We start from the raw sequence: 27,818 nt of genomic DNA on the forward strand, positions 1-27,818 counted from the left end.
TCGGGGTCAAGCTCCGAAAGGCTAAAATTGCCCATTGAGTATTATGGGAACTGCGGTTTAATGCAGAAATTTGCTTAATGTAGGAGATATCTCCTGCGTTAGGCTTTTATTAAATGAACATTTTGCTTAAAAATGACTAAACCATGCGGATAAAGAAGTTTCAGCATGGTTCAGCAATGGGTCTTCGTAATTAGGCCCTTAGAGGGTCATGATCAGTTGTATTCAAACTGCGTTTTCGGCAGATAAAATGGAACTAGTGTTTTGTGCTCTTACGCAGACGTATAAAAGAACATTACACGCCGTAAGTGAAATTTACTCAATATGACCCCCTTAATGTCATATGATGCTTTCCCTACCTGCCACTTTGGTAAAATTTTACTCCTTAAATTTTTCCAACACATTCTCCCCCCTCTAATATTAAACCTTCCATCAGTTCCAGGCTTCGACATTTGTTTGACTTTTTTTCTTCTTAAAGAATGGGTGGGGGCAACGAGTCCTCTTTACAGCATACACTAAACTGTGTCATATTTCTCCTTCCTTGCAGTGGAAAACGTCCAAATCTCTTTGCAGGCTGAGCCCGGAGCACTGAGTCCCAGAACGTAGAAGTATAGGATGCAAACACTGTCTTATTTTGTGTTTTTCAATACCAAGGAAGTTTGTCTGGGCTGTATACCAAAGGAAAGAGCCTTTCGGGATAAAGTTGTCCTATTCTCAGCTGCTAAAAGAAGAAGTAATATATATGCAGTTGTTTTGCTGTTTCAGAGGATGGTATGCTATGTTATGTTATTGAAAGCAGATGGATTAATTACAGCCAGGCATTTCTTAAACTGTGGATCGACTCTTATCATCTCTTAACTTTTAAGAAGAAAATGAACACAATAATTTAAGTGATATATTTCTTTTCCTACCAAGACAATACCTTTGTGCTGGAACTGTGTTGAAGAGAAGGAAACAGTTAGTTAACTGGTTTACAGACTCTGTGTCGACAAGGGACCATGAAAGGTAGGTTACTGGGAACATGTGTGAGGTTCTACAACTGAACAATAGCAGATGTGGGGGAATACCAAAGATATCTGCTTATGCCAAAAGAGAAACAGATTTAAGCCAGTTAACCGGTTTTGTAGCACTGGCATTAGACTATGTTAAACCCATTGTATTCTAAAGCTGCTAATAATAGCTGTTGGTCTAATGAAGACCTTTTGTTTGACTTCATGGGTGACTCTTATGATAAAGGATGCACAGGTCACTGTAAGCCAGCCAATCAAACGTTTAGTTTCATTTTATAACCTGCATTAGAATAATCTGATTGGTAGCTGTCAGTTACAACACCTTTTCTGAACAATTACCTTTACATCAATTAGCATACCTGCCCTTCACTTTGTGTTTGCAGGTGGAGTTTGTACAGTGGCTGACAGATTTCTCAGTTGACAAATATGTTTATTTATGAATTACTTGGAAACATCCCTGCAAAAATCTTAATTGCAGGTTATTTCACAGTCAGACGCAGTCAGGTGCAGTAATAAATTGGCCACTAACCCCCAGTTATGTAGCTTTGCAGATATACTATATCTTTGCTATTTGCATGTGTAGTTTTAGTTGTTTTAAGCTGTAATTTATTGTTACATTTGTTTGATGTTTTACTTGTTTGTAAACTGCTAAGACCACAGCAATAGAGACAATTGTATACAAAGCTATAAACAGTGAGCTGCATTATACAAACACAAGTGTTCTACAAACAGACTCAGTGGTCATTATGACCATATGCTATTCCGCAAAATAAACTTATTTGTATCTGTTATTAGTATCTGCTAACAGCAATAGAAGTTATTATTGCTTGCACTGCTAAGGGAAGTTAATATATTATCAATAAATACCAATAAAACAGTGGCCTGATGGCAAAATTGTCTTGGAAAAAAAAAAAACAAGAAAACATTTGGCATCACCGCAGAATTCTTCTAGATAAAGATGTTTCTTGTGTATTCAGAGCTCTCGTGTTTGGTCAGTAAGAAGAGCAGCTGAAAACTTTCATTAGAATATCCTCTGACATTAGGACACAACCACTTTGTTAATATCTCACCTGTAGGGTGAAGGTCCCTTCCCATAGGATCCTAGCATTAATAAGGTAATCCTAATGTTATTTAATAATCACTGTTATTCTACATGTTTTTATCTGTGGGAATAAAACTGCAGAACTTCAAGTTGATAGGACATAAGTGTCCAGAAAGTCCATGTATGGAAGGTGAGCGAAGTTATTGTGGCACCTGTCTTCATGGCTGTCACATTTACTGCACAAACTTCCCTTATATAGATTTTGGAAACTCCTTGTTGTTTGAGTCTAGCAGCTTTGAAGCATTTGTTTAATGGACCCGTCATCTAAACATCACAGAGCCTTTTTGTGGACTGACCTTAAAAGATAGTCTATCAATTTACTGAGATCCAGTGACATCTCTGAGACGTGACTCACAAAGTGCGCCTTAAGGACTAAGGAAATAAGGTGCCAATGAGACTCCTTCAGTAACCTGCTTTAGAGGTGCGTTCAACATTCTGTGAATGCTCAGAAGACGAGTCTTCATTGGACTACTTGGCATTGAAAACACCCTCAGTGTGAAGCATCGCTGGTAACATATCTGCATCTTGACAAAGCTTTATTGACCAAGACACAAGACAGTCTGTGGCCACACAGCGCACCAGGTTACGTACGCTTGTATTCACGAACATGTCAGGCAGTGCCTCAGCAAGGTCACAGGTTTCTAGTAAATATATAGGGGCATATTCAATTGTTGGTACACAAGTACCGTTATTACGGTAATAGTGCACGTAAATACTGTTATTACGGTAGTTTTCTCGCTAGATTTCAGCTCGCGGCTCAGGTAGCTGTGAGCTGAAATCCAGCTTACTATTACCATAGTAACGGTAATAATTTTACCGCCGCGGGGAATTCAAACAATTGAATATGCCCCATAGAATGCTGAAGGGGTTCAGACCAAAAAATGGATGCCTCTATTGAGAGTGATAGGTCTACTTTAAAAACAGGTTGGACTAACGCTGGTCCAACTTCTACACGGAAAAAAAGAGAATAACTAACAAGGATTTTTTTTTTATTAAGGTTGGCATCCAATTTAGAAGTAAAATACTTGATGTTCCTTTTAATGTTCCCCTTATAACCAGACATTCCAATACCACTTTCACTTAGAACACTCTGCTCCATCCTGTTTTTCTGCTCATTAATTAAATGAAATACATCTGTCACCTACACACATTGGTGCTTTCACTTTGTGGGCTAAATCAATATTATTAGGAAGAATCCTATCAGTTCATTATAACCCAGTGACACCATTTCGGACCAAATACACAGTATGCTCATTGTGATTTGAGGATATATGTTCTTGAATTGATTCGGTCCACAAAATGGCACAAATGCACCGTAACCTAGGCTGAGGTAAACAAATGTCTAAGAACCTGTAATTTCAGTTATTTAAATCAAGCAGGTGATTAGTGTGTGGGGGGGAGATGTCTTGAATGAAATGTTCATGTTGAAAAGTATGAATTTTATATATATTCATATACATGGTATGAAGTATATATAAACCTGAATGGCCTTAGCTATATGGCTTGTGAGAGACAAACACATCTACTAACTGGAGCCCCAGGGGTGGCTCCCTGCAGCCTTCTCCATTTCTTTATCTGCCATGGCTGAAAACAGGGGGATTGTGGCTTGTGATTGGTGTTGCCACTCACACTCCCTCCGCTGTCATTTAAAGTCGTATTGTTTTTCTGGTTCTGTACTAGAGACCCAGTAGAACCCTGGCACATGAAAACCCCTCTCTCCTACCTGCTTTATGCACATAGTAACGCACAGCCCAACTAACATTATATATAATCTCTTCTGGAGAAATGTATTTCAAGTTCTTTGATCTGTCTGTAATTATAAAGACCAAACTAGCTATTGAATATCCTGTTTCTCTATAGGAGAATGTGCCATATAATATGACTTCCAGTTAACATATGCACCTATTTACTGTATATAATTGCATCATACAAAATGATAAAAGCTAGTGGCTTGTGAGCAGCATGGTGGCTTAGTGGTTAGCACTTCTGCCTCACAGCAGTGGGGTCCTGAGTTCGTTTCCCGTCCATGGCCTTATCTGTGTGGCGTTTGTATGTTCTCCCCGTGTTTGCTTGGGTTTCCTCCGGGTGCTCCGGTTTCCTCCCACACTCCAAAAAACATACTGGTAGGTTAATTGGCTGCTATTAAATTGCCATTAGTCTCTTTTGGTCTGTGTCTGTCTATGTTAGGGGATTTAGACTGTAAGCTCCAATGGGGCAGGGAGTGATGTAAATGAGGTCTCTGTACAGCGCTGCGGAATTAGTGGCGCTATATAAATAAATAGATGATGATAGTAAAATACAGCCTATCACATCTCTCGGACAGCAACCCAAACATGCTCTTGCTGCATTTCTGCAGTAGAATTAATTCAGAAACATGCTGCATGTCTGTGACAGGGTTCATTCATTTATCCAAATGGGAAGTTCACAGAGGAGGGGCTTTGACAACCAAGCTGCAATATTGGAAGAGACATGGAGCAACCCATCGCATTAAAGGATCAGAAATCATTTTTATTTGCTTTCCTTATCACAACTAAAGCCACACACATTGTAAATTGTATGTTATAATATAACATTGTGTCATTTCTAAATCATTGCTTAGCAAGTTAAATAGGATTTGTATATGTAGTACACTTGTGCACAATGAGATTATTGTGCATTGTATATGTGTGTGTGTGCTCAGACTTGTGGTTCTCTTTAAAGGGAAAAAACAGAGTAGAATGGGATTAAATATCACTCGATTGGTCTGGACTGTTTCCTTTTCTGAGCGTCTAAATATTATCTGCTCCTGCTGCCTCTGACCAGGAAACTTTGGGCTTCTCATAGTGAAGGTAAACATCACAGAGCAAATATCTGGAGACCAGAGCAAGGCAGAATGTCACCTCATCAGCCTCATTCATTGTCCGAAACAGGAGTTGACATCTTGCCAGTGTCTACAAAGTCCTACATTCCAGATGGACATTATCTAGTTAGACAGAGAAAATGGGAAATATTAAAGGGTTACCAAGAAATATATAACATACCAGGGCCGTCCAGAGCTGAAGCCTGCCTGCTCTCCTCTATTTTCGCATCCTGCTTGTTAAAAGCAGGACTCTTGGGGTTAAATACTATAAAAAAAAATAACAGTAGACTAGGTCACCTGTGTCATTTTGCTCAGCACCATGTAAGGGGGGTAGTTTTCGGTAAACCCATTTCTAAACGTAGTGACCTGGTCCATTACCCGAGATAAAACTTATTGAGGTTCCTCTATTTTCACATTAATTGCCATTACTTGGTACTATCGTTGGATTTAACAGCTATTCTAAAGTCTGAGAGATGAGGCAGTCAGCGCTTAGAATACTTTGGTTCTTTTGTTAAACACTTTTTTCAAAGTAGTGGCACTGAACTCTGAAAGCCCAGGTCCAGCATGTAGCTGGTTCACACATACGCCGATCCCCTAAGACTGGACTGGTGGGCAGCACGGTGGCTCAGTGGTTAGCACTTCTGCCTTACAGCCCTGTGGTCATGAGTTCAATTCCCGACCATGGCCTTATCTGTGTGGAGTTTGTATGTTCTCCCCGTGTTTGCGTGGGTTTCCTCTGGGTGCTTCGGTTTCCTCCCACACTCCAAAAACATAGTGGTAGGTTAATTGGATGCTAACAAATTGACCCTAGTCTGTGTGTGTGTGTGTGTGTGTGTGTGTGCGTGTTAGGGAATTTAGACTGTATGCTCTAATGGGGTAGGGACTGATGTGAGTGAGTTCTCTGTACAGCGCTGCGGAATTAGTGGCGCTATATAAATAAATGGTAATGATGATGATGATGATTGCTCTGGACTAGTGTAGACGAGGGAGCTGAGAGTCACTCAGTTGCCTTGAAGAGATTCTAGCGAGATTTTAATACTAAATCATGATGATAGATTGTTTTCTATCACTAAGATAAGCAGCAGCAGTAAACCAGCCCTATCACCATGTATTAGTATAATATTTAGAAAGTAGTATTTACTGGTCAATGGACTAGATAAAACAAGCAACTCACCATTGCTTAAAAATGATGCCTCTCAAGGAGGTGGATTTTCTCAGTAGTATCAAGCCGCGGCAGAACAGCGCATAGATAGACCGCATAGCAAATTTGGGTGTAGAGATGCTGCTTTAAGATAAGTCTTCTGGAGGCATTGTTCAAGTTTCCGAGTTGATGATGATGATAACTGTATTTTTGTGCCAGATGTAACGTTAAATGTATCTTAAGATACATGCAAATGTAGTTTACAGCTGCATAAAGTGTAGGGATGAATGTGCGTACGTATACACGATTTTACATTTAACTCTAGATCAGCCCATTTGATTGGATTCTAGTTGACACCATCAACATCTTTCTGGCTTTTGCCCAAAAGATGCAGCATAAACTAAAACATATTATCCACTCAGCTCCTGTAATATAACTGCCACCTTCCCCTTGAATGCTTCACCATAAACACATATGACCAAGGCTAGTGATGCCAAAGACCTTCATCTTTAGCTGCCCCTTTCCCTTGAAGCTAGACATGCTATCCTGTACTCAGTTGGCCCTAGCACTTGCGCACAATTGAGATGTGCCTTTAATGGAGGAAACACTATTTGGAAATGACAGCACCGGAAATGAAGATCCCAGTAGTTGGGTACTGTGGAGTGAGACAAAAACGTAGTCAGGAATTAAAGCCAAAATGTCAGGAGGTGTAGTCAGCCCAGAAAATTTATACACTGGGGGTACAAAAGAAAGAGTTTCTGATTTATAGCCATAAAGAGCACAATCATATGGCAAGAATACAGCTACTGGACTGCCTTATACAGGGAAGGAGATTCAATTTGTGTGGAAATTTTGGGAGCCAGTTTGGGCCTAGATGTATTGCTAGTTTGCTTGCTTTCCACTGCCAAATGCAAAAGCATACACCTGTCATTCCATAGTCTTGAATATTCGCAATGGGGGGATGTGACAACACGTCTGACAATGTACTCAAAACTCATGCCAAAACTCATGGCAAAACTCTAGGTGGTAAATGTATCAAGCTGAGAGTTTTACAGCGGGTTTGAAAAACCAATCAGATTCTAGCTATCATTTATTTAGTACATTCTACAAAATGACAGCTAGAATCTGTTTGGTTCCTATAGGCAACATCTCCACTTTTCAAACTCGCCGGAAAACTCTCAGCTTGATACATTTACCACTAGGACCTTAATGACCAACACGGAATATCTTAAGAGCATACAAGTGTGGAAGTTAAATAGAGAGGTAACCTGATATCCCATTTAAGGACTGGGACAACAGCACCATTTGAAATAGGTGTTTAATTTTCAGCCCTGTTCGGTGTTCAGTCTTGCTTTTTGAAAATATTTACAAGCTGTATTCTCCAATAATTATAGGCTTTAAACAGTGGTTGTTGAAATGACCAGTTTCCTGTTATTCCCCAAAAGGAGAGGGGTGACAGCGCCAATAGACTAATTGAATCTAAAAATAAATACAACACCTAGGTCTGTGATGAAAATACAAGAATATTTAATAAAAATCCCAAAAATATATACAATCACACTTAACCTACCACACCGTAGTACAGATATAAAAACATATATTAAAAAGTTATGTCTAGACAAATACAGGACAGCCTCATTCAGAAAGACATTGGTCTCCTTGCACTTGTGGAACGAAGAGATGCTTTATATACCAATAGCACAGGTATTCCCATTTCAGGGGAAATATGAGAACTATGCATTTTAGCACTTAGAGATTGAGGGATTATTGGGATAATAAATATTTTAAATCCCACTGTTTGGTGCAGAATAATATAAACTTGAGAGACAGCTTGAAGGGGTGGCCCTCTTTAATCAAACATATAACAAACATTAGGAGTCTTCACAGAAGCAATCAATGAAAAACTCAGTCCCTCCATAGTGTTTTTTATTATTATTATTATTATTATTATTATTATTATTATTATTATTATTATTATTTATAAGGTACCACAGATTTCATAGCGACTGGTACAGAAGCAAGTAACAAATAGATGAGGTAATAGACATCAGTAGCACAGGTGAGTTTGAACAATGCTATGAGGACTCCCACGGAGTGCAGCAAAAGACGTGACATAACAAATGAGGGAGTCAAACAGTAGACAGACGTGGGGCAAGAAGTAGAGAGAACCCTGCCCATGAAAGCTTACATTCTAGAAGGAGGGGTGGTGAGACAGTAGGACCAACTGGGAGAAAATGGAGATGGCAGGCGAGGAATAGGAGATGATGGATAAAATGATCAGGAGGTGGTAGGATAGGCGAGCTTGAAAAGGTGAGTTTTGAGTGAGCGTTTGAAGGACTGAACATTGGGGTAGAGTCGAGTGAGGTGGGGTAGGGAGTTCCAAAGCTTGGGGGCAACACGGCAGAAGTCTTGGAGGCGAGCAGGGAGGAGATAATGAGAGGTGAAGTCGGGTAGAGGTCAGAGGCAGAGTGGAGTGGACGGGTAGGTATGTACCTCAAGACTGTCACGAGCCCCTGGCCGCCGCGACTCACTGCCCCAGCCTGTCTGTGTCAAAGCCGTCTCCTTGATGACCAGGGTGTCACTTCTTCCTCCTCGTTCTGGTTGCCTGGGTAACAGCCAGGACACTCTCTCCTCTCTGCCACCACGCCCATGCGCAGCTCTGTTAAGTAATTACAGCCTCCTAAGGCTTATTAGTGCAGCTTGGAATCCTGCATCCTCATTGGGCAGCATGACTATTTAAGGCAGGGATGGCTTAGCCTCCCTGCCGGGTATAGCCTTCAGTTCCTGGCTGCTGACCTGCTCTTGTCCTGTTGTGCTTATCTCTGGATTGCTTTCTGTGTTTGACCTTTGGCATGTTTCGTGGACTTTGGATATTTGCTTGTGACTTGGATACTGTCGTTTTCTGCCGGCCCGATCTCTGCTTCAACCTAACCTCGTTGATTTCTCTTGTCCATGGACCCTGGCTTGTTCCTGACCATCGTTACCTACTGTTATCACCTCCAATTTCCATGTGCAGTGTTACTCATGAGCGCGCACTACATTGATTTTAAGACCTGGGGCCATCTGCGTACCTGTGAGCAAATCAATCTCTACGGGAAAGGCGGCTGCTATAGGTGCAGACCTCTGCTAATAATTCTGTAGGCTTTTGATAATTGCTGGTATTCGTAACAAACCCCTAATTATCTGGTACATTCTACAAAATGACAACTAGAATCTGATTAGCTGTTATAGGCAACATCTCCGCTTTTTCAAACCCGCAGTTTAGTAAATATACCCTAAGGTGTTTCAAGGAAGTTAAAGGTGGCATGTGATGCACTTGCAGGGAGCATGATTTAAAGTGAGCCTTCTCTGTGATCCAAGTAGGGAGAACTCCCCTTTTTCCTAAAGTTAAAGGAATATTTGAGTAGGGAAGGGCAACTCCTTTAATATACCTGCAGAACAGAAAAACACCATCTAAACCCTTCATTTAAAAACACAAGTAGAGTTCACAGTTGCCAAATTTCCTAATTTTTCGAGTTGCTTCATAACAACAGTTGCTAACTATAATCAATACTGGGCCTCTTTTAGCCCTGCACATTAATGCATTTGTGTGACATAAAGAGGCATATTAGTGTAAAATTGACTCACTGCACATATGCCTGGTTTGTGTCCGTGTTTGCGCATATCTTGCCCTTGAAGCCCCCTGTGCTCGAAGAGGCACATCAGGGGAATTAACAGTTCAAGTGCAATACAGTAAGATGCAAATTAACTACCCCACTTATGTTGTCTCATTTTGAGTTACAGAGATCTTTAGCTATGCTAGGTACAAGATGTAAATTTTACATTTATATAAACCGGGAGTTGATGATGATTGTCGCATGTTTGCTCCAGATACAGCTAAATGCTAGATTTATGGTTGCACACATGAATAAGCAAGTTTGCAGTCACAACTTTATTCACACGTAAACAGCAAATTTTGCTTTCAATGCTAACTTGGACCCGTTTTGTCTTGGCACTAAAAACAGGCCTGGTAACAAAACCAACAACCACCCACAGTTTTGGTTACCAACTCTTCTATCATTAACTAATTGATTTGTAATTGTGTCTCTCTGTTGCCACCAGCACTATGCCAGTGCAGGATTTCAAAGTATGGAGGTAACTAGTCCCCCAAACTGGTAATACATCCCATAGGAGGCCAAAGGCCACCGCAAGGATCTGCTCAGTCTTTACATACCCGCCACCACCCCATAGTCATGAATAGAAGTTAAAACAACTTATGGTTAAAACTTCCAGGGCTGAGCACTGTATCTAAGTAGTCTTCAAGTAATCGGTATACATTGCGGTGCTTTAAATGATGCTGAGAGCCAGGGAAGAGTGCCAAAGGAATAATCACTTTCACAAGTTGCCCTGACAATCTGTTGTTTTCAAAAAGAGGTCTTAAGAAATACTTTATGCTAAACATGAAAGGTGATGCAAAGCAGAATTCCCAGAGTGCCGGAATCTGGAAGCGTAATGACAAGGGTTGGAGCCAGAGACAGGACTGATGATTAACTGCAACCTGCAGGTGCTTATTAGCGAGTCCAGTACGAGCCACAGGGTCTGTCAGAAAGTTGGCTGGTATCACGGCATTATGTAATATCCACACGAGTTATTGGCCTATTTGTGGAAGGGCTGTGACTGCAAAACCGGAAATATGACATAAGAACCTTTCTAGAGGGATAAATAAAGGGGCAGATTTCTCTATTTAATACCCTATTTTATCTCCAACTGGGATCAGTATCTGCTTTTCTCCTCGTATAGGAGGATTATCAAACAATACAGGGAGCTCAGTTGCGCTATTTCCTCAATTCTCAGTTGTCCAATCTGCTGGAAATAAACACCAGTCATATGATGTCATGTTGTTATTACTGGCTAGTATTCCGTCTTATTCCCAGCTTGCCAGTAAAATGATGTCGACAAGTGAAAAATAATATTGGTTTGAAAATTAAACATTAGTCAGAGATTCAACAATTTCTGACATGTGAAATTGTTTAATGGATTCGAAAAAACTTTTAGACTATTATAGCACAGCCACAAACAGACAAAGCTCATTTTCCTAAACTGGAAGACATGTTCGGGCAAAGAAGGGTCCAGCACTGGACAACGCCTTTAATGGACCTGTGTAGGACAGAAAAATGACCTAATCAAAAGAAAAATAGTGATCACAGTTACACTATTTTCTGATGGAAACGTTGTTGTTTTTGATGTTTGTTACAGCCTGTGTTGCGGATTCACACTATCTGGTTAAAGTGGAGCTTTATGGCTATATTTGGAGGGGGGGGGGGGGGGACCCTGGCACATGGTGAGTCTGACATCCTGCAGAGTTCCTCTGCCCTTGGTTTAGGATTATTATACCTCAGTTTTGGATTGTCACCAAGATAGAACAGGTGGTCGGTTGGATTGGGCACTGCAAACATGACCCTAGTGTTGTTGGATTATTCAGCATGGTATACAAGGCCTGTGGGGCACTTGTTTGCCTCTTACGCCCCTTCCCTTAGGATATTTAAAAAGTAAAATTTAAACCCTGATCCCTTGGTTCTCCAGGAAATTGCTTTTGTGCGAGGTGAATTAAATCTCTTATTATCCCACCAGGTTGCTAATAAACTGAAGTGGCTCAATCAGCGCTTTTATGAAAAGGGCGATAAGGCCGATAGATTACTGGCCACCAAACTCAGAGCTAAGATAGCGGCCCGGAATCTCCTGGCTATCAGGGACGCAGACAGGGTTTTACACTATGACCCTCAGCGGATACGTGCCGCCTTCCAATCGTACTACACCAAACTTTACAACCTTCCCCAACCCTCTGACCCCTTGGTATCCCAGCAACACTCGCAGTTGATTGAGTCTTTTCTTTCTTCTGCTAAGCTTCCAAAACTCTCTCCACAGGCTAGTACTCTACTGGGGGATGAGATTACTAAGGAGGAGATTGTACAGACTATAAAGTCCCAGAAATCTGGAAAGGCTCCGGGGCCTGATGGCTTCACGGCTGTCTACTATAAGAGGTTTGCTGGGCTTCTGGTCCCTCGTTTGCACACCCTCTTCAACTCAATCATGACTGGGGGTTCTTGGTCCAGGGATTCTTTGGAGGATCGGATCTCGGTCATTCATAAAGAGGGTAAAGATGTTCATGACTGCGCTAGTTATCGCCCTATCTCCCTACCCAATACAGATGTTAAATTATATGCTAAAATTTTGGCTAATAGATTAAATTCGGTCCTCCCCTCCCTTGTACATTATGATCAGGTTGGCTTCATACCGGGCCGTCGGGCCAGAGACAATTCCAGGAGAGTCGTTGAGCTGATTCATATCATTAATACCAGGAAGGATCCAGCTATTATTCTCTCCCTCGATGCCGAGAAGGCTTTTGACAGGATCTCTTGGAGCTTTATGTCCCGAGTCTTGTTGGCGTTTGGCATCTCAGGTAGCCTCCTTACTGGTATTCAAGCCTTATATTCTCGACCCACTGCAAGAGTTATGATCAACGGCTCTCCCTCAGACCTTATTACTATATCCAACGGTACCCGCCAAGGTTGTCCTCTGTCCCCTCTCATCTTTGCCCTCGCTATAGAACCTCTTGCTGCCTCTATCCGGGCCTGTCCAGATATACAGGGTGTGCGAACGGGGGACTTAGAGAGTAAGCTCTCTCTCTTTGCGGATGATGTCCTGTTGACTCTCCAGCAGCCAGGGGAGTCGCTTCCCGGACTCTTCAACATTTTACACCATTATGGGCACCTTTCAGGTTACAAAATTAATATTGCAAAATCGGAAGCCCTCCTCCCTAATATCCCCTCCCTGGAGGGACTAGCACTCACCTCCCGTTTTAACTTTCGGTGGCAAAGAAAGAAAATTAAATACTTAGGTATTTTTGTTACCAACTCCTACGACTCTCTGTATCGGGAGAACTACCCGGGCCTCTTTGCTAAAATCAAATCAGAACTTTTCTCCTGGCGCTCATTGATCATCTCGTGGCTGGGCAGGATCATTTCTGTCAAGATGAACCTCCTTCCTAAGCTTCTTTATTTCTTTCAGACCCTTCCTGTTAGAGTCCCCCTTTCGGATCTTTCATCTCTCCAAAAATGTCTCTCTAGATTTGTCTGGAAAGGTCGGTCTCCCAGGATTAAGCTGGCGCTCTTAAAGAGACCCACCAGAAGTGGTGGTAGGGGTTTCCAGGATTTGAAAATTTACTACTGGGCGGCTCACCTGAGCCATATTGTAGCCACCTTTGCACCCCCTGCGAAATTGTCATGGGTCGACATTGAATCCGCCTATCTTAAATTTCCAGTTCTTTCTTGTATTTGGGGTCTCTCAAAACAAGCTAGATCTCCCCTTACTTGCCGATGCCCCACCTTATTATTTTCAGCTACGATCTGGGAGACCTGCCGGCCCCATCTCAAAATCCCGATATCCTCTTTTCCTGTCCTACCTCTTTGGGGTAACCCTGCCTTTCCTCCTGTGCTCTCCTCTGCCTTCTATAGTTCCTGGGTCTCTGCAGGTGTTCGATTTGCAGGGGATCTAATACTTCAGGTGCCTTTATCTCCTGGGATGATCTGCGCTCTAAATTCCCAAGTCTCCATCCTAAATTCTATGAGTATTTCCAGTTACGGCACTTTGTGGGCTCTCTCCTCGGGGGGACTCCTTCCCCCTCTCGTGCTTCCCCCTTTGAAACTTTATGTCTCTCCTCACCTTCGGGTAGGGGCACGATTTCCTATATCTATAGCCTTATTCTTGATGTACTTTTACCTTCGGGCGGTAGGCATGAGAGGGAGTGGGAGAGGGACCTGCCCCCCCCCCAGGAGGAGGATTGCTGGGAAACCATAAGGGAACAGGTTGCCACCAGTTCTATTTCCACTTTAGTTAAGGAGAACGCTTATAAAATATACTATAGATGGTACTACACCCCTGACAAACTTACTAAAATGTTTCCCTCTAGTTCTCCATTATGCTGGCGGGGTTGTGGCCAGATGGGTTCTTTCTTACATATCTGGTGGTCCTGCCCTAAAATATCCACCTTTTGAGACCGAGTTAGGGCCCTCCTCTCCTCCCTCCTTCCGTGCCCCGTCCGGAAAGACCCATGGTCTTTTCTTCTCTGTTACCCTCTAATTGATGATGATAGACAGTCTGCGAAATTGGCATCCCATGTCCTTGCAGCTGCGCAATGCCTAGTAGCTAAGTCATGGAAACAAGTTGAACCCCCCACTATGGCGGCTCTGCGATCCTATATTTGGTTCATTGCACGGATGGAACAGATTACATACCACCTTCACGATAAGGACGATAAATTCCACCAGATTTGGGCTCATTGGCTTTACTTATAACCCCTTAGCTCCTGCACCAACTCCTTCCTGTTAAGTGATGGGCATAGGGGACCTGACTCCTGAAGCGGTTACCCCTGTCCCAAATACCCAGGTAATACTCTCTCCTGAACTTCTTTTATTGAAAAAAAAAAATAAGATAAAGGGAAGAATATTCTCTTTTTATTTTTATTATTTATCTATTTTCTTTAGGTGACGACCAGTGCCCCCCCTCCCCCCTCCCTTATCCCCCTCTATACTATTATAAAATGTTATTGATGTTTGAATATCCTGAGTAACAATGGTATACTTACCTGTTTCCTCAATGGCATTCTGTTGATGTCTTGCATATCCATTACTTTATTTTCTGTTACATTGTTATTTATTCATGTCTTGCTTTGCTTCCTGTTTTGTTTTGGTTTTTTTCTACTTACGCAATGTACTAATTTGTTGACTCGTATCTGTATATCATTGCGATTTCTCAAAATAAATAGTTTAAAAAAAAAAAGTAAAATTTAAAGAAAAGGCTGTGACCTTATTCTCTCCTTTGTTTGGTGTCATGTCCATTGTTGAATGAGTGATTGTGGTTTGACTGCAGGACAGAGTCAGATATTGTCCCTGTCTAGGGTAATGGTCTAGAGTACTCTACAAAACATAGAGTCATCTACTAACCATAAATTGTGCATAAATTGCACAATTGATACACTTCCCATCGCGTTTCTGTCCCTTGCAGCCCCGTTTGCTTAGAGACAGAACTGGGGTGTTAACGTACCAATGCAGGAACGAAAGGGCGTGCAATTTTCAGAATTCTCCTTTATAGCAAAATCCCCTGCTGCCCCTTCTTCCTCTGCCATCACATGACCACTTCCTGATTTATAGACTCAGATTAGATTATACTGTCCTCATGAACATGCTCGAGAGCTGCAATGCAAATGTGACCCAGGTGAGAGCTCAAATGTATTTGCATCATCCAGAACAGTAAATACACCATCACACATATTAGATTAGGCACTCTGTCTTTCGTATTATTCTCCCGAAATACAGCTTGCTTCACCCTGTTTTTACTATAGTTTAACACATGAAATTAAGGAAACATCTGAGCTTCTATTATTTTATGTATCAAATATGTACATTTGGGTTCATTGACATAGCTCCCATCACATCCCAAAATAAAGTTAGTATCCAGTGATCTCCCAAGCAGATCGTCATGTCTGAATTGTTTGGTAGTGTTTGAACCTTGTGTTTCCATTGCCTGGGATCTTGTTTCGTTTTATGATCCTGGAGATGGACCATGCTTTAATACTAGTAATGAAATTGGAGAGAAATGTTTATAGATCTGCTTCATAAAGTTTCAAACGCTCCTCGGAAAACATATGTACCACTGTTTCTGCAGTGGAGCGGGCATTCTCAGAACCCAGCATGAACTCGCTCAGGTGATTATGTAGGATGGTTAACACTTTCAGTTCAATCACTTTGCACACTCTATGTGATATATATACTTTCATATGACTATGCTGCATGACAAAGGGGTAAATGTATCAAGCTGAGAGTTTTCTGGTGGGTTTGAAAAGTGGAGATGTTGCCTATAGCAACCAGTCAGATTCTAGCTATCATTTTGTAGAATGTTCTAAATAAATGATAGCTAGAATCTGATTGGTTTTTCAAACCCGCCGGAAAACTCTCAGCTTGATACATTTACCCCAAAGTCTACATATTTCCGGCACATATCTACATTAGTCACTTCCCAAGGTCTCCCAGAATTAGGAACATCTACACTAATTAAACTGTTTAGGCCAATATTCCACATTCTAAAGCTGAAGTATCACAAAACTATACAAAAACTCATTAATAACTTTTGGCTTATTCCCTTCTTTTGTGAGGAACTATTCCAGGTCAGTGGTTATCCGCATATAACTTGAAACTGCTACTGCAGCAAAAGCTGAGAATGGATTATGGTGTAGCTCTAAACATAACATTTCACATGAGTCACAGGGCTGAGATAACAACGGATCGAGATTACTTATCTAGGTTCCCTAGTATAAAATCCTTCTGGATTTCCTACAATTTCTATCTTTTTTCCGACAAAAGTTTCTATTATGAGGAGTTAACTACTAGAATCCTCTCCCATGCTGTGACCTGCATTGAGAAGATCATGTTCCAGTTTACTGTAACTGACTATTAAATTGGGAAGGATTTACCAGTGAACTTGCTTCCTTCAATCTTCCACCTTCTGAAATTGAATCCAATAGTTTAAACATTCTATCACATCTGTCTATTATGTTTTTTAGATGTTTATCTGTTATGTAGTTGGAGATGAGCGAAATGATATAGCTTGTTGCGCTATTGCAACTGTTATTCCGGAAATTCAAATTAATTATTAAAACACTGCAATATCACTCATAAGGAATTACTGGTCAAGTTAAGTTTCTTTAAATAGTCCTTAATAACTTTTTCCTTGAAGCACCACTAGGCAAAACTAGGGAGCCAGGGTGTATGGGACATTGAAAACATTGTATGAGTGATATAATGTAACTCATTCTGTGGCTTGATTGTCACCACTGTCCCCACACTGAGCGCCAGCCGCTGACTTTGACGGACAGCGGCTGACAGCGTTTTACCTGTGAAGTTGCTGTTCCTCCATGTTAGTAATGGGCTGTTGGTTTGGGGCTATGACCACAACACTTCCAAAAATAAAAGATGCCCCCCTGCCCTCACTATGCACTAGTATATAAATAAGGGGAGTAAAGCTAAGGGCATAGGGGCAGTCGGGTCATCACCCGAGGGGGGACAACTAGGGCACCCACAACTTATGCAAGAGGCCCGGTTGGATTTATTTAATTGGTTATATATTAAGCTATGTTGGACACCCCAACCATCCTGCACCAATTTGACAGGTACTAACAAATTGATAAATATAGATGCGCAGATTGGCCTTGTGTTGGCCTAGCCCAGTGTTGGCTAACCTGTGACACTCCAGATGTTGTGAAACTACAAGTCCCAGCATGCTTTGTCAATATATATCAGCTTATTGCTGAATGGGTATGCTGGGACTTGTAGTTTCACAACACCTGGAGTGTCACAGGTTAGCCAACACTGGCCTAGCCCCTCGCACATCAAACTTACCTAAATATAAACATAATGGAGTTGGCTGAGCTTATACACCATGTGCTGCAGTTAATATTCTAGTATTCTGGTAATAATGAGTAGCAGACCCACACACATTTCATCTCCTGATTGTCCATGTGTAACCACTTTTAATAATTAGTACAATAGGCGCTCTGACTCTGATCAAATGTACCTTAAAAGTTATAAAATTATAGCCAGGAAATTATAACCATATAAATTCCGCACATACCAAGCTACAGTAAAAGAAAATATTAATTCTTATAACTATATGAAATGTTCAGTAATTTTATAACCAGGAAAAAATGAATTGCTGTAAACCAGACTGCATACATATGTGGTATAAAAGGAGGCAGATTTATTTTGTATTTCAGAGGAGGAACTTATACAAGACGAGGACGACATGCCCTCCTCAAGATACAGACAAAATGGTAAGTATACATCTTCAGCTATCTCAAGTAAACAGCTACCACTTTTCTTCCCATTATTCCTCTGGGCCTGTTATTACATAGGGTTTTTTCTGGGTCCTAATATATAATCATAAATATTCTGTGAATCATTGCAATTTCTAGAGCAATACAGTAAATTCTGCTTTATGTTCACATTTCTACTACTCAATTATATTAATGGCTTTCGCCAACCGCAGTCCCTGGTGTATTTGGGAACAAAGCTCTGCAGCTTTAACTCAGTCCCATCTGATGATTAGCCACCTACTCCGCTCATATGATGAGGTATGGTAAAGTATATCTGCTACTAGTCTAGTGCTTTGTGCTCTAGAAACTTCTATTGAAATTAAAAATCACAATTAGTTTTCAGCTCTTTACAGGACACTCTTGGGTAGTAAGAACCACTGGTACAGCAATGGGGTCCTACCCGCTCCCTATGCTGTTGTGCCACATGGTACCTGTATGTTTGTGTAGAGTACCCTGTAACTTTGTCCAGAAAAAAAGAAATGTATTAATTCAGATTCAGAACTATCACAAGATCAAAACTGATGAATAATAATTATTGTTGAAGTCACTGGATGTATTCCAGTAGATATTTCTTGTAAAACCACAAAACCGGTCCGCTGTACCATCGCAGTAGAGCTTCTCCAATACAGTAGACCAGGAAGTGTCTCACATACCATCACACAGGTACAATATTCTAATCAGAATGACACTGACAACAAAGTGAGAGAGGCTCCAAAAAATATCAAAATCTGTCTAGTAACAATAGTAAAGAAATTGCACTTATAATCATGTGCGGATAAGATTGCAAAACGACATTGTGGGCTGTCGCTCATCACACACCACCGATATAAGAACAAGGGTCGACCCAGGTAGACGTGTCCCAGGGCTACTCGTTTCAATTATTTCAATGATGATCCATGTTCTGAACATCCTGTAGAAGAAATTTTATACATCTATTGGCACATGATTGCTAGAAATTCATTCAAAATGCCATAATCAGATTGGATGGAATTTGCTTATTTGTGATGTATGAACCTGTAATTACCGAGGGTGGAGTGTTACCCTAATAGTCTTACCCTCCACATTTTTTGGTGTTCTGTGGCTGCTTTCTGCTTTCTCCTCTGCTACTAATGCTGTTTTAAACAGACAGCTATGTTTCTGATGTTCCTCCTCACCTGAGCTGCCATTTGCACATTCCATGATTAAGGATCTATAGCGCCATTTAATTTTTAATGATGACGCCGTGCGAAGGGAATGAGTAAAGGGCTACATATACATTATATGCAATCAAGCTTTGGAGCCAGCTCTACTGACTTAAAATGTATCCATCATGTTTAGAAACAATCCAACTGGGATAACATACAATTACCTTATTTCATCCAAATAAATAGCAGTATGATAAATAATAGATTATACATAAACATAATTCTTATACATGCTGATAACACCTCATTCTAATCCCGCCATTATTGCATGTCCATTTCAAAAACCATAACTTATGTTTTCCTATTAAACAAACAGTTCCCAACTCTGTAGACTAAGCAGGGTAGATAAATCCCACTGTCCAAGCAACATTCACCACTGTGCGGTGTAAGAAGACTAATGGAACTTATGCACTCTAAACAGCGTCCACCAAAGAGAAGAGCAAATTTTTCAAAGCAGTTCCGAACAATATTTGTCTCATTCCGCATCTGGGCACAGAATTTGACATCTTTCCTTGGCAGGATTTGGCATTAAGTTCACCCTCATAATTTTTGTTCTGTTCAGAATTCTCCTATCTACCTGTACCTATCACAATCTCACTGCAAAACAGCAAAAAATTGACAACTCTACTGTCTAACCCAACATTTCTCTGGACTCCCCTGGATTTTTCAAGGAGGACCTAGTAGGTCCTAATCTATTTAGCCTACATCACTTCCTGACAATGGATACATAAAGTAACATGAAAGCTTGCACAAAACATTTGGAAGTAATCCAAGGTTCAAATTTAAGTTAGTTATTTCATATATCACTGCTAAGTTTACATACTGATTTGAGCATAACAAATATATTGCTCCCAGCCAATTAATTAATGTAAGTGTACGATTCCTAGTTTGTTTCAATAAATAATAATACATTTTACTGTGATCTATAATTTTAAGGTAGGACCAGAACAACCTGCACCAGGTGCCAGAAGAACCTGTCCCTCCAGAACTCAGTGAAAGTTCTCTACTTCGTTGTTGTGATTCTCATCATCGCTGTTATAGTATTAGCATCATTGGGTAAGTTCCAAGAGTCACTTGAATTGTTTTCTTGTTTACAATCTACTGCTAATTAAAGATAAACTCCTTTACAGTCTCCCAACAGTGTCTATCGTTCCCCTGATGTCAGCATAATGCACCATTCTGTGTAGTTGTGTATCATAATGTAAATCTTAACAAAAAATGGCAGTACCGAATGTCCACCTAATATCAAATGGATAGGCTGGTTTCATTTATACAACCAGTATAAAAGTAACCTACCTCCTTATACAGTCTATATCATACTGACAAGTACAGTAGTTGAGCACCATGTACATACTATTGGCCGGTTTCACTGTTGGTCATTATTCTGTACATTGTTACCTCCAGCTAGCAGCTAGAAGATTGCTGATAGACAATATTGGGTAGAGCGCATTCCACATTGCACTATCTGAGTCCAGAGACCAGAATTCTCCTCAAAGATAGGTAATACTATCTTGAATGGTGGTGGAAGGTGACCCAGACACACTACACTCTTATGCTATAGATTAATGGATGATTATCATCTATCAGTGCTCAGTCACACTGCATGACAAGTATGGTAGCTGTACTCATAGCAGTCATTATAAACTATAATGTTTTATCAATGCAAGAGGCTGCTCTTGGTGAGGGCAACACATAATAGATAGCTCTACAACCTTCCAACAGTAGAAGGCTTTGAAGGACATGAGAAGGACCAATAAATAGGATACAACTGTAACATAGTAACATAGTTGAAAAAAGACACCAGTCCATTGAGTTCAACCTATTTTGGATCTCCTGCGATTCCTCACTTATGTTTGAAATTGATCCAGACTAAGCAACCGCCAATCTGTTTCAATTGTGAAAATCCCCCGAGACCCAATATTGTAGTACTATTTTTACCCTATATCCACTACTATCCTTCAATTTAATTAACGGCAATGAATTCCATATCTTGACTGCCCTTACTGTAAAGAACCCCTTCCTTTGCTGATTGTGAAATTTCCTCTCCTCTAACCTTAGGGGGTGACCGCGTGTCCTGTGTATAGTCCTCGGGGTAAAAAGTTCCCATGAAAGCTCTCTGTATTGACCCCTAAAGTATTTGTACATAGTAATCATATCTCCCCTTAGACGCCTCTTTTCTAAAGTAAACATGCCTAAACTAGCTAACCTTTCCTCATAACTTAATGACTCCATACCCTTTATCAATTTTGTCGCCCTTCTCTGAACCCTTTCTAGTTCCAAATTATCTTTTTTATAGAGTGGTGCCCAGAACTGTACTGCATATTCAAGATGAGGTCTTACCAACGATTTATACAGTGGCAAAATTACACTGTCTTCCCTTGCATCTATGCCCCTTTTTATGCATGCCAATACTTTGTTTGCCCTTGCAGGTGCTGCTTGACATTGAGCACTATTGCTAAGTCTACTGTCTCAGGGGCGCACACATGGGGGGTTTCCTAGTCCCTAGTAACCCCTGTCCTACCTGTGGTGTCCTATGCTTACAGTGGTTGGCCCCTCTCCCGGGACCAGCCACTGCTGCTTGTAATCATCTCCCAGTCAGTCCCCTGCTGTGTGAGCACAGATCTCTGCCGGCAGATTGGCCCCGCCCCTTCCTACCACACTGCCAGCATGGGTGTTATACAGGAGGCAGCAGCAGAAGAAGGTAAGAATGTGTCTGCGTATATGACAGCTTACATGTATGTGTGTGAGTGTCTGTGTGTGTTTATGTATGTATGTGACAGCTTACATATCTGTGTGTTTATGTATGTGTGTGTTTATGTATGTATGTGTATGTGACAGCTTACATATCTGTGTGTGTATGTATGTGTGTGTTTATGTATGTATGTATGTATGTATGTATGTATGTGTATGTATGTGACAGCTTACATATCTGTGTGTTTATGTATGTGTGTGTTTATGTATGTATGTATGTGTATGTGACAGCTTACATATCTGTGTGTTTATGTATGTGTGTGTGTGTGTATGTGACAGCTTACATATCTGTGTGTTTATGTATGTGTGTGTTTATGTATGTATGTGTGTGTATGTGACAGCTTACATATCTGTGTTTATGTATGCGTGTGTGTGTATGTGACAGCTTACATATCTGTGTTTATGTATGCGTGTATTTGTATGTGACAGCTTACATATCTGTGTGTTTATGTATGTGTGTGTTTATGTATGTATGTGTATGTGACAGCTTACATATCTGTGTGTTTATGTATGTATGTATGTATGTATGTATGTGTGTGTATGTGACAGCTTACATATCAGTGTGTGTATGTGACATCTTACATGTTTGTGTGTTTGTGTGTGTCTGTGCTTGACTGTGTATGGGACAGTTTACATATCTGTGTGTTGGACACGGTGTGTGTTTGTAGCCACACCCCTACACATACTGGACACGCCCACTTGTATCGTGGCGCAGAAACCCCCCTCCTCGAATCCTGTGTTTGCCCCAGTGTCTACGAGCACTCCCAAATCCTTTTCCACTATAGATTCTCCTAAATTAATTCCATTTAATTTATAGATTGCGTTGAAAGGCTACATTTCAGATTGAGAAAGAGGACTTACCAGAAGAAGCTGGGCCTTACTACTTGCTAGCTGGGGTTCAGACCTGGACCAGGTTACTTCCTGTTCATACACAGGAGAAGTCAATAATCCATGGATGTATAGGGGGAATTAAATTGTCTTTTGAGGATGCAAACAGAAGAGGGGAGATTTAAAGAAAAAAATATATTCACCTAGTTTCAGTGCCAGGAAAATGACTAGACTGTCAGACTGACAATTGACAAAAACAGGTAAGTGGAAGATAAAAGAATTTTAATCAAAATAGATGACAATGCTATTGTTGTGTCTTAGTATGATCACTATTATTATTTATGTTCTCTTTAAAATGAAGAACAAGCTTTGCAACTTACTTTGCTAAATCTGTTTACTAAGAGAATACTTTAGCATGCAACAAAAACAATTTTTTGGCAAGCGACAAGATAAATATTTGGCTTAAATTCTTTATTTAATAATTTTGAAATGTTATTTATGTAAAATAATGATGTTGACCAAACTTGACTGTATGTGAAATATTTCATCTATATCTGATTTATTGGATAAAAACACTCAACATTTCAAAATAATATAAACAGTGTGAGCAAGTGACCTTCTCGTAATCCGTGTTTTCTTCCAAACTATTCACAATAACAAATGTGCTGAGAGGGCTGTAATAATAGACTAATATATCTGGTACTCACGACAGATAGAGATCGTTTAGTTATGTGTGCTGTGTCCGCTGGAGATTATGAAAGTCAGGGTCATCCCACTTGGGATGGATACTGGCTGTCTGCTGTTTTCATATCCTGTCCTATGACATTGGCACATGCCTGCATTTTGCTATTAGAAATTCAGCCCAGCATAATAGTGGTCCTATGAGTTAGAACCCCCTTCTTCTCTACTGAGGAAATTGCACCACCTCAGGAAATCTGACCTCCGACCTGATATACAAAACAAGTTGATGCAGACTGTTCAGTCGGGCCTGCCTAGAAGAAAGTATGAGAGAAAGGGGTCCTGGAAAATGGAGCCACACATGCTAACCTTAGAGTTTGGGTTTTGAAACTTTGGATTTTGAACATGCCCACCAATGCTTACAATTGAATGCAAGGTCATGAATTTGTACTTTAGCCAAGAAATAAAACTGAATTTTGGAAATTATTCAGTCTGATACAAATATTCATATAAAATGGGGGAGCTAGCAAATTGCCCCCACTTTGAACCTTATTTTTATAGGGTTATTTAACCTTGTATTACACATTACTATACCTAATGTAGCAAGAAAATACAATTTCATTCATCAAGATATATAGATCTGGATTATGCAAAACCTATAAAATTAAAAAGTAAATTGTTGGTAGAATCTGAAGTTTGCATATGTCAACAAAAATAAAAAGGCATATTTAGAAAGGGAAGTTTCTTTTAGTGCATCTTAGTAAATAAGACTGACTGTGTACAATTATAATGTCATCCTGAAATTTTATGTAACTAATGAAGCATGATATCTGATTTTCTACCTGTCATGTATAGTTTTTAGGAAAGTTGATTCTCTGCATGATGACTTCAGTTCGACTAAATCAAGTTACGAGAAGAAGATTGTTTCAGTACAAGTAAATCTTCAAGAGCTTGGTAAATATTGCAATTTTCTGTTGATCTTTGTGGAGTCATCTGAGGTTCTTCAAAAATACTACAAAATGTTACTAGGGTTTTACTAAAATCCGTTAACCACTCATAAGTTAATATTAAATGTAGCAGAAATAGAGCAGCACTGTGCTGATTTAAAGAGCTTTTCCACCTCCTCTTCAACAATTGGGACCTCTATCACAAAGAGGAAGAGGTCCCAATACCACAGCTAGTTCAGTAGAGCCTGGTCCTGCTTCTTACAATTACTGGGGACCTTAGGAGGGCAACATTCATAATATTTTCTGAGAGATGGATGAGGGAGGTGTCTGATACAGGGTTAAAACTGACACTAGGTAGAGCACAGATGCCATCATTCATCATCATCATCATTTATTTATATAGCACCAATAATTCTGCAGCGCTGTACAGAGAACTCATTCACATCAGTCCCTGCCCCATTGGAGCTTACAGTCTAAATTCCTAACACACACTCACACACACAGACACACACACAAGACTAGGGTCAATTTGATAGCAGCTCCAATTAACCTACCAGTATGTTTTTGGAATGTGGGAGGAAACCGGAGCACTCGGAGGAAACCCACGCAAACACAGGGAGAACATACAAACTCCTCACAGATAAGGCCACGGTTGGGAATTGAACTCATGATGCCAGTGCTGTAAGGCAGAAATGCTAACCACTGAGCCACCGTGCCGCCCATCATTCAGTAAGCCATTATTTATAGCTATGAATTACACCATCTGGCTCACAGAGATGGGACTAATTGTCAGAACCGCGCTGAAATGAGCGGACAGCGGAGATCACAGGGTAGAGACCCACGATTAGGAGGTCTGGAAACAATGTACAGTGATAAAACAATATTATTTCCAGTCAATTTTAAAAGGTCATGTTACTTTGTTCTGTAAACAAAAATATGTGCTAAATACATCAGTAAGTGCTTCATTTCCACCATAAGCCAGTAAAATACAATATACAATGATAAATATATTATTACTATTATATATATATATATATATATATATATATATATATATATATATATATATATATATATATAAATTATATAATTTTATAAATACATTCTAAATAAAGGAAAACAAAGCATGTGAACAAGCTAACATAGTTCAGGAACTATTTAGCTTAACACCAGTGTTTTTGTTAGGAACCCCTCCAGCCGGCACAACACAACCCGGAATCTACTCTGCCAGTCAGGTGTTCACTGGAGCCCCTGATGGTGGGGACAGACTGGGCCGAAGACTGACAGAGGGTCGTGAAGTGTGTACCGGCTGGGGAGAACCCAGGCAAGCGGAGTGAGGTCCACGCAGAGGTCAAGGGCCGGCAGCAGACAACAGTATTAGTAAACAAGCTGGGGTCAGGGGTCACAGGCGGATAGCAGAAACGGTAAACAGGCCAGAGATCAGGGTCACAGGAAACACGAGCGAAGTCCAATTCAAAGCCAAGGGTCATACACGGGAAGTCAATAGCGGTCTCAGAAGACTAGCACAGGAACAAGCAGGTCAGCAGACTGGAGCACAGAAGCTATAACCGGCAGTGAGGCTGCAGACCTCACTGCTTTAAATACTAGTGGCCACCAATCAGAGCCTAGCTCTGAATCACACACAGCCCCCTGCCTAATTAATGTATCAGGCATTAATCAGCCCACAGGCTTGTTAAATCAAGCCACAGGTAGTTTTAACTTCTGCGCATGCGCGCCCGGCTTCCTCCATTGCCGGGACGCAGCGCAGAGCACAGAGCTTCCGACCGTTGCCATGGCAACGGTCGGCCAGGATCCGGAAGTGATGCCCCAGTCATCAAGGTGACGGCCGGGACGCCAGAGGGGGCCAGAAGCGAGCCGCGGCGGCTGTGAGTACCGCCACGGCTCGTGACAGTTTTAAATATTGATTGTCTATTGCACTCTGCGATAGTCTTGTCTCCAGTCTTCCATATAAAGCTAAATCTCACCCCTAACCCACTACCCCTAATGTTATAAATAATCTTGGTGAAATTCTTATTTACTGATGATTGTTCCTGATGTTGAATTATGTATTATAACATGAACTAAAAACAATAGTATGGACTCAAAGCACATTTTATTATTTTTGAATCCTCCACATCTGGAATAGTATCACACATATGATATAGCTACATGCTTGGTAAGCATTATCTCTTACAAACAACAAATTTACCATCCATTTCATCGGAGGACTGGGGCCAGAACATTTAAGGATTTAAATCTGTGTAAGCGTGTTCCCAGACCAGGTCAGCTGTGTGTTGTTTTGCAGCGAATTATGGGGATTTAAAAGTGTGCCAAAATTTGTTTTTAATTCATTTTACACATTGAAGTTCTGCATGTTGCACTAGAGAGGATCCTCTCTATAAACGCAATAGCAATGACAGGTTAAGACCTAATAAATAGATCTGCTCTAGACTGGACGTGTTTACAAACACTAAAAGCCAAGCAAACGCAGGTTTCAGTTCCCGCATCGGTTGAGAACTGTTGTACTTTGCAGATCAGCCCCCCCCCTCAAAAAAAATAAAATAAATATCAGTCCAGACTGAGGACTGTCTGTTCTGCTACTAGCAAAAGTTCAGTCTCCAAAATTCCACATCCTGTTTGAACATAAAGTTATTTGTGAACTATAAATGGCTGCAGAGTATGCGCAGATGGAGCCGGCTGCAATTACACAGTAAAAGTCAGCTGGAGATAATGATGTCAATTAACCAATTAAAGAGATTTCATGTTGTGCTCTGGTAAACACAATTATTTGGTTTGCTTCAATAAACATTTGCAATTAAAAACAGGAGGAAGAATCATTTGAGAAAGATGTAAAATCAGCGTATACGGTATTTCTCCAGTCTTCTTATAAGTGTCAGTTCTATATCAAGATACAAAGGCAAAGTATTATCCGAGCAATAGACTTTATAAATATTAAGTAGTAAACATAGGGGTTAAAGCAGAATATTTTGCGCTGTGCATGCCCAGGGAACAGGCCACATGCATCTGACACTTTCTCCTCCTTACGTTTAGAGGGGAGGGATGGGAAAGGGGAGGGATGGGGAAGGGGAGGGATGGGAAAGGGGAGGGATGGGCAGGGATGGGGAAGGGGAGGGATGGGAAAGGGGAGGGATGGGGAAGGGGAGGGATGGGGAAGGGGAGGGATGGGATGGGAAAGGAGAAGGATGGGGAAGGGGAGGGATGGAAAAGGGGAGGGATGGGGAAGGGGAGGGATGGGAAAGGGGAGGGATGGGGAAGGGGAGGGATGGGAAAGGGGAAGGATGGGGAAGGGGAGGAACGGGCAAGCAAAGTAGAGGCATTTGACCTGGATACAGCCGTTTATACACCTGTCAGAAGCCACATCTATTGCGGCTGCTAAAGGGCTGGATCAAGCTCCGTACTGCTGCTGATGATGATC

At 40.9% G+C, this 27,818-nt stretch overlaps 1 protein-coding gene across 2 annotated transcripts in view; it reads left to right on the forward strand.

The window, feature by feature from the left end:
- Positions 1-524: 524 nt before the first annotated feature.
- The window catches only part of SCARA3 (scavenger receptor class A member 3), a 40,735-nt gene continuing 13,441 nt past the window's right edge, over positions 525-27,818 (forward strand). Inside the window, exons 1-4 of one of the 2 annotated variants that reach the window (XM_075201136.1) lie at positions 525-1,002; positions 17,878-17,952; positions 20,115-20,234; positions 24,291-24,389. In XM_075201136.1, the coding sequence (XP_075057237.1) occupies positions 996-1,002; positions 17,878-17,952; positions 20,115-20,234; positions 24,291-24,389 (301 nt within the window). In that variant the 5' untranslated portion in view covers positions 525-995. The remainder of the gene's footprint in view (positions 1,003-17,877; positions 17,953-20,114; positions 20,235-24,290; positions 24,390-27,818) is intronic. The other variant, XM_075201137.1, reaches the window with a different exon arrangement.

Source organism: Mixophyes fleayi, chromosome 3 (assembly GCF_038048845.1).
Source record: "Mixophyes fleayi isolate aMixFle1 chromosome 3, aMixFle1.hap1, whole genome shotgun sequence".
Classification (NCBI taxonomy): Eukaryota; Metazoa; Chordata; class Amphibia; order Anura; family Limnodynastidae; genus Mixophyes; species Mixophyes fleayi.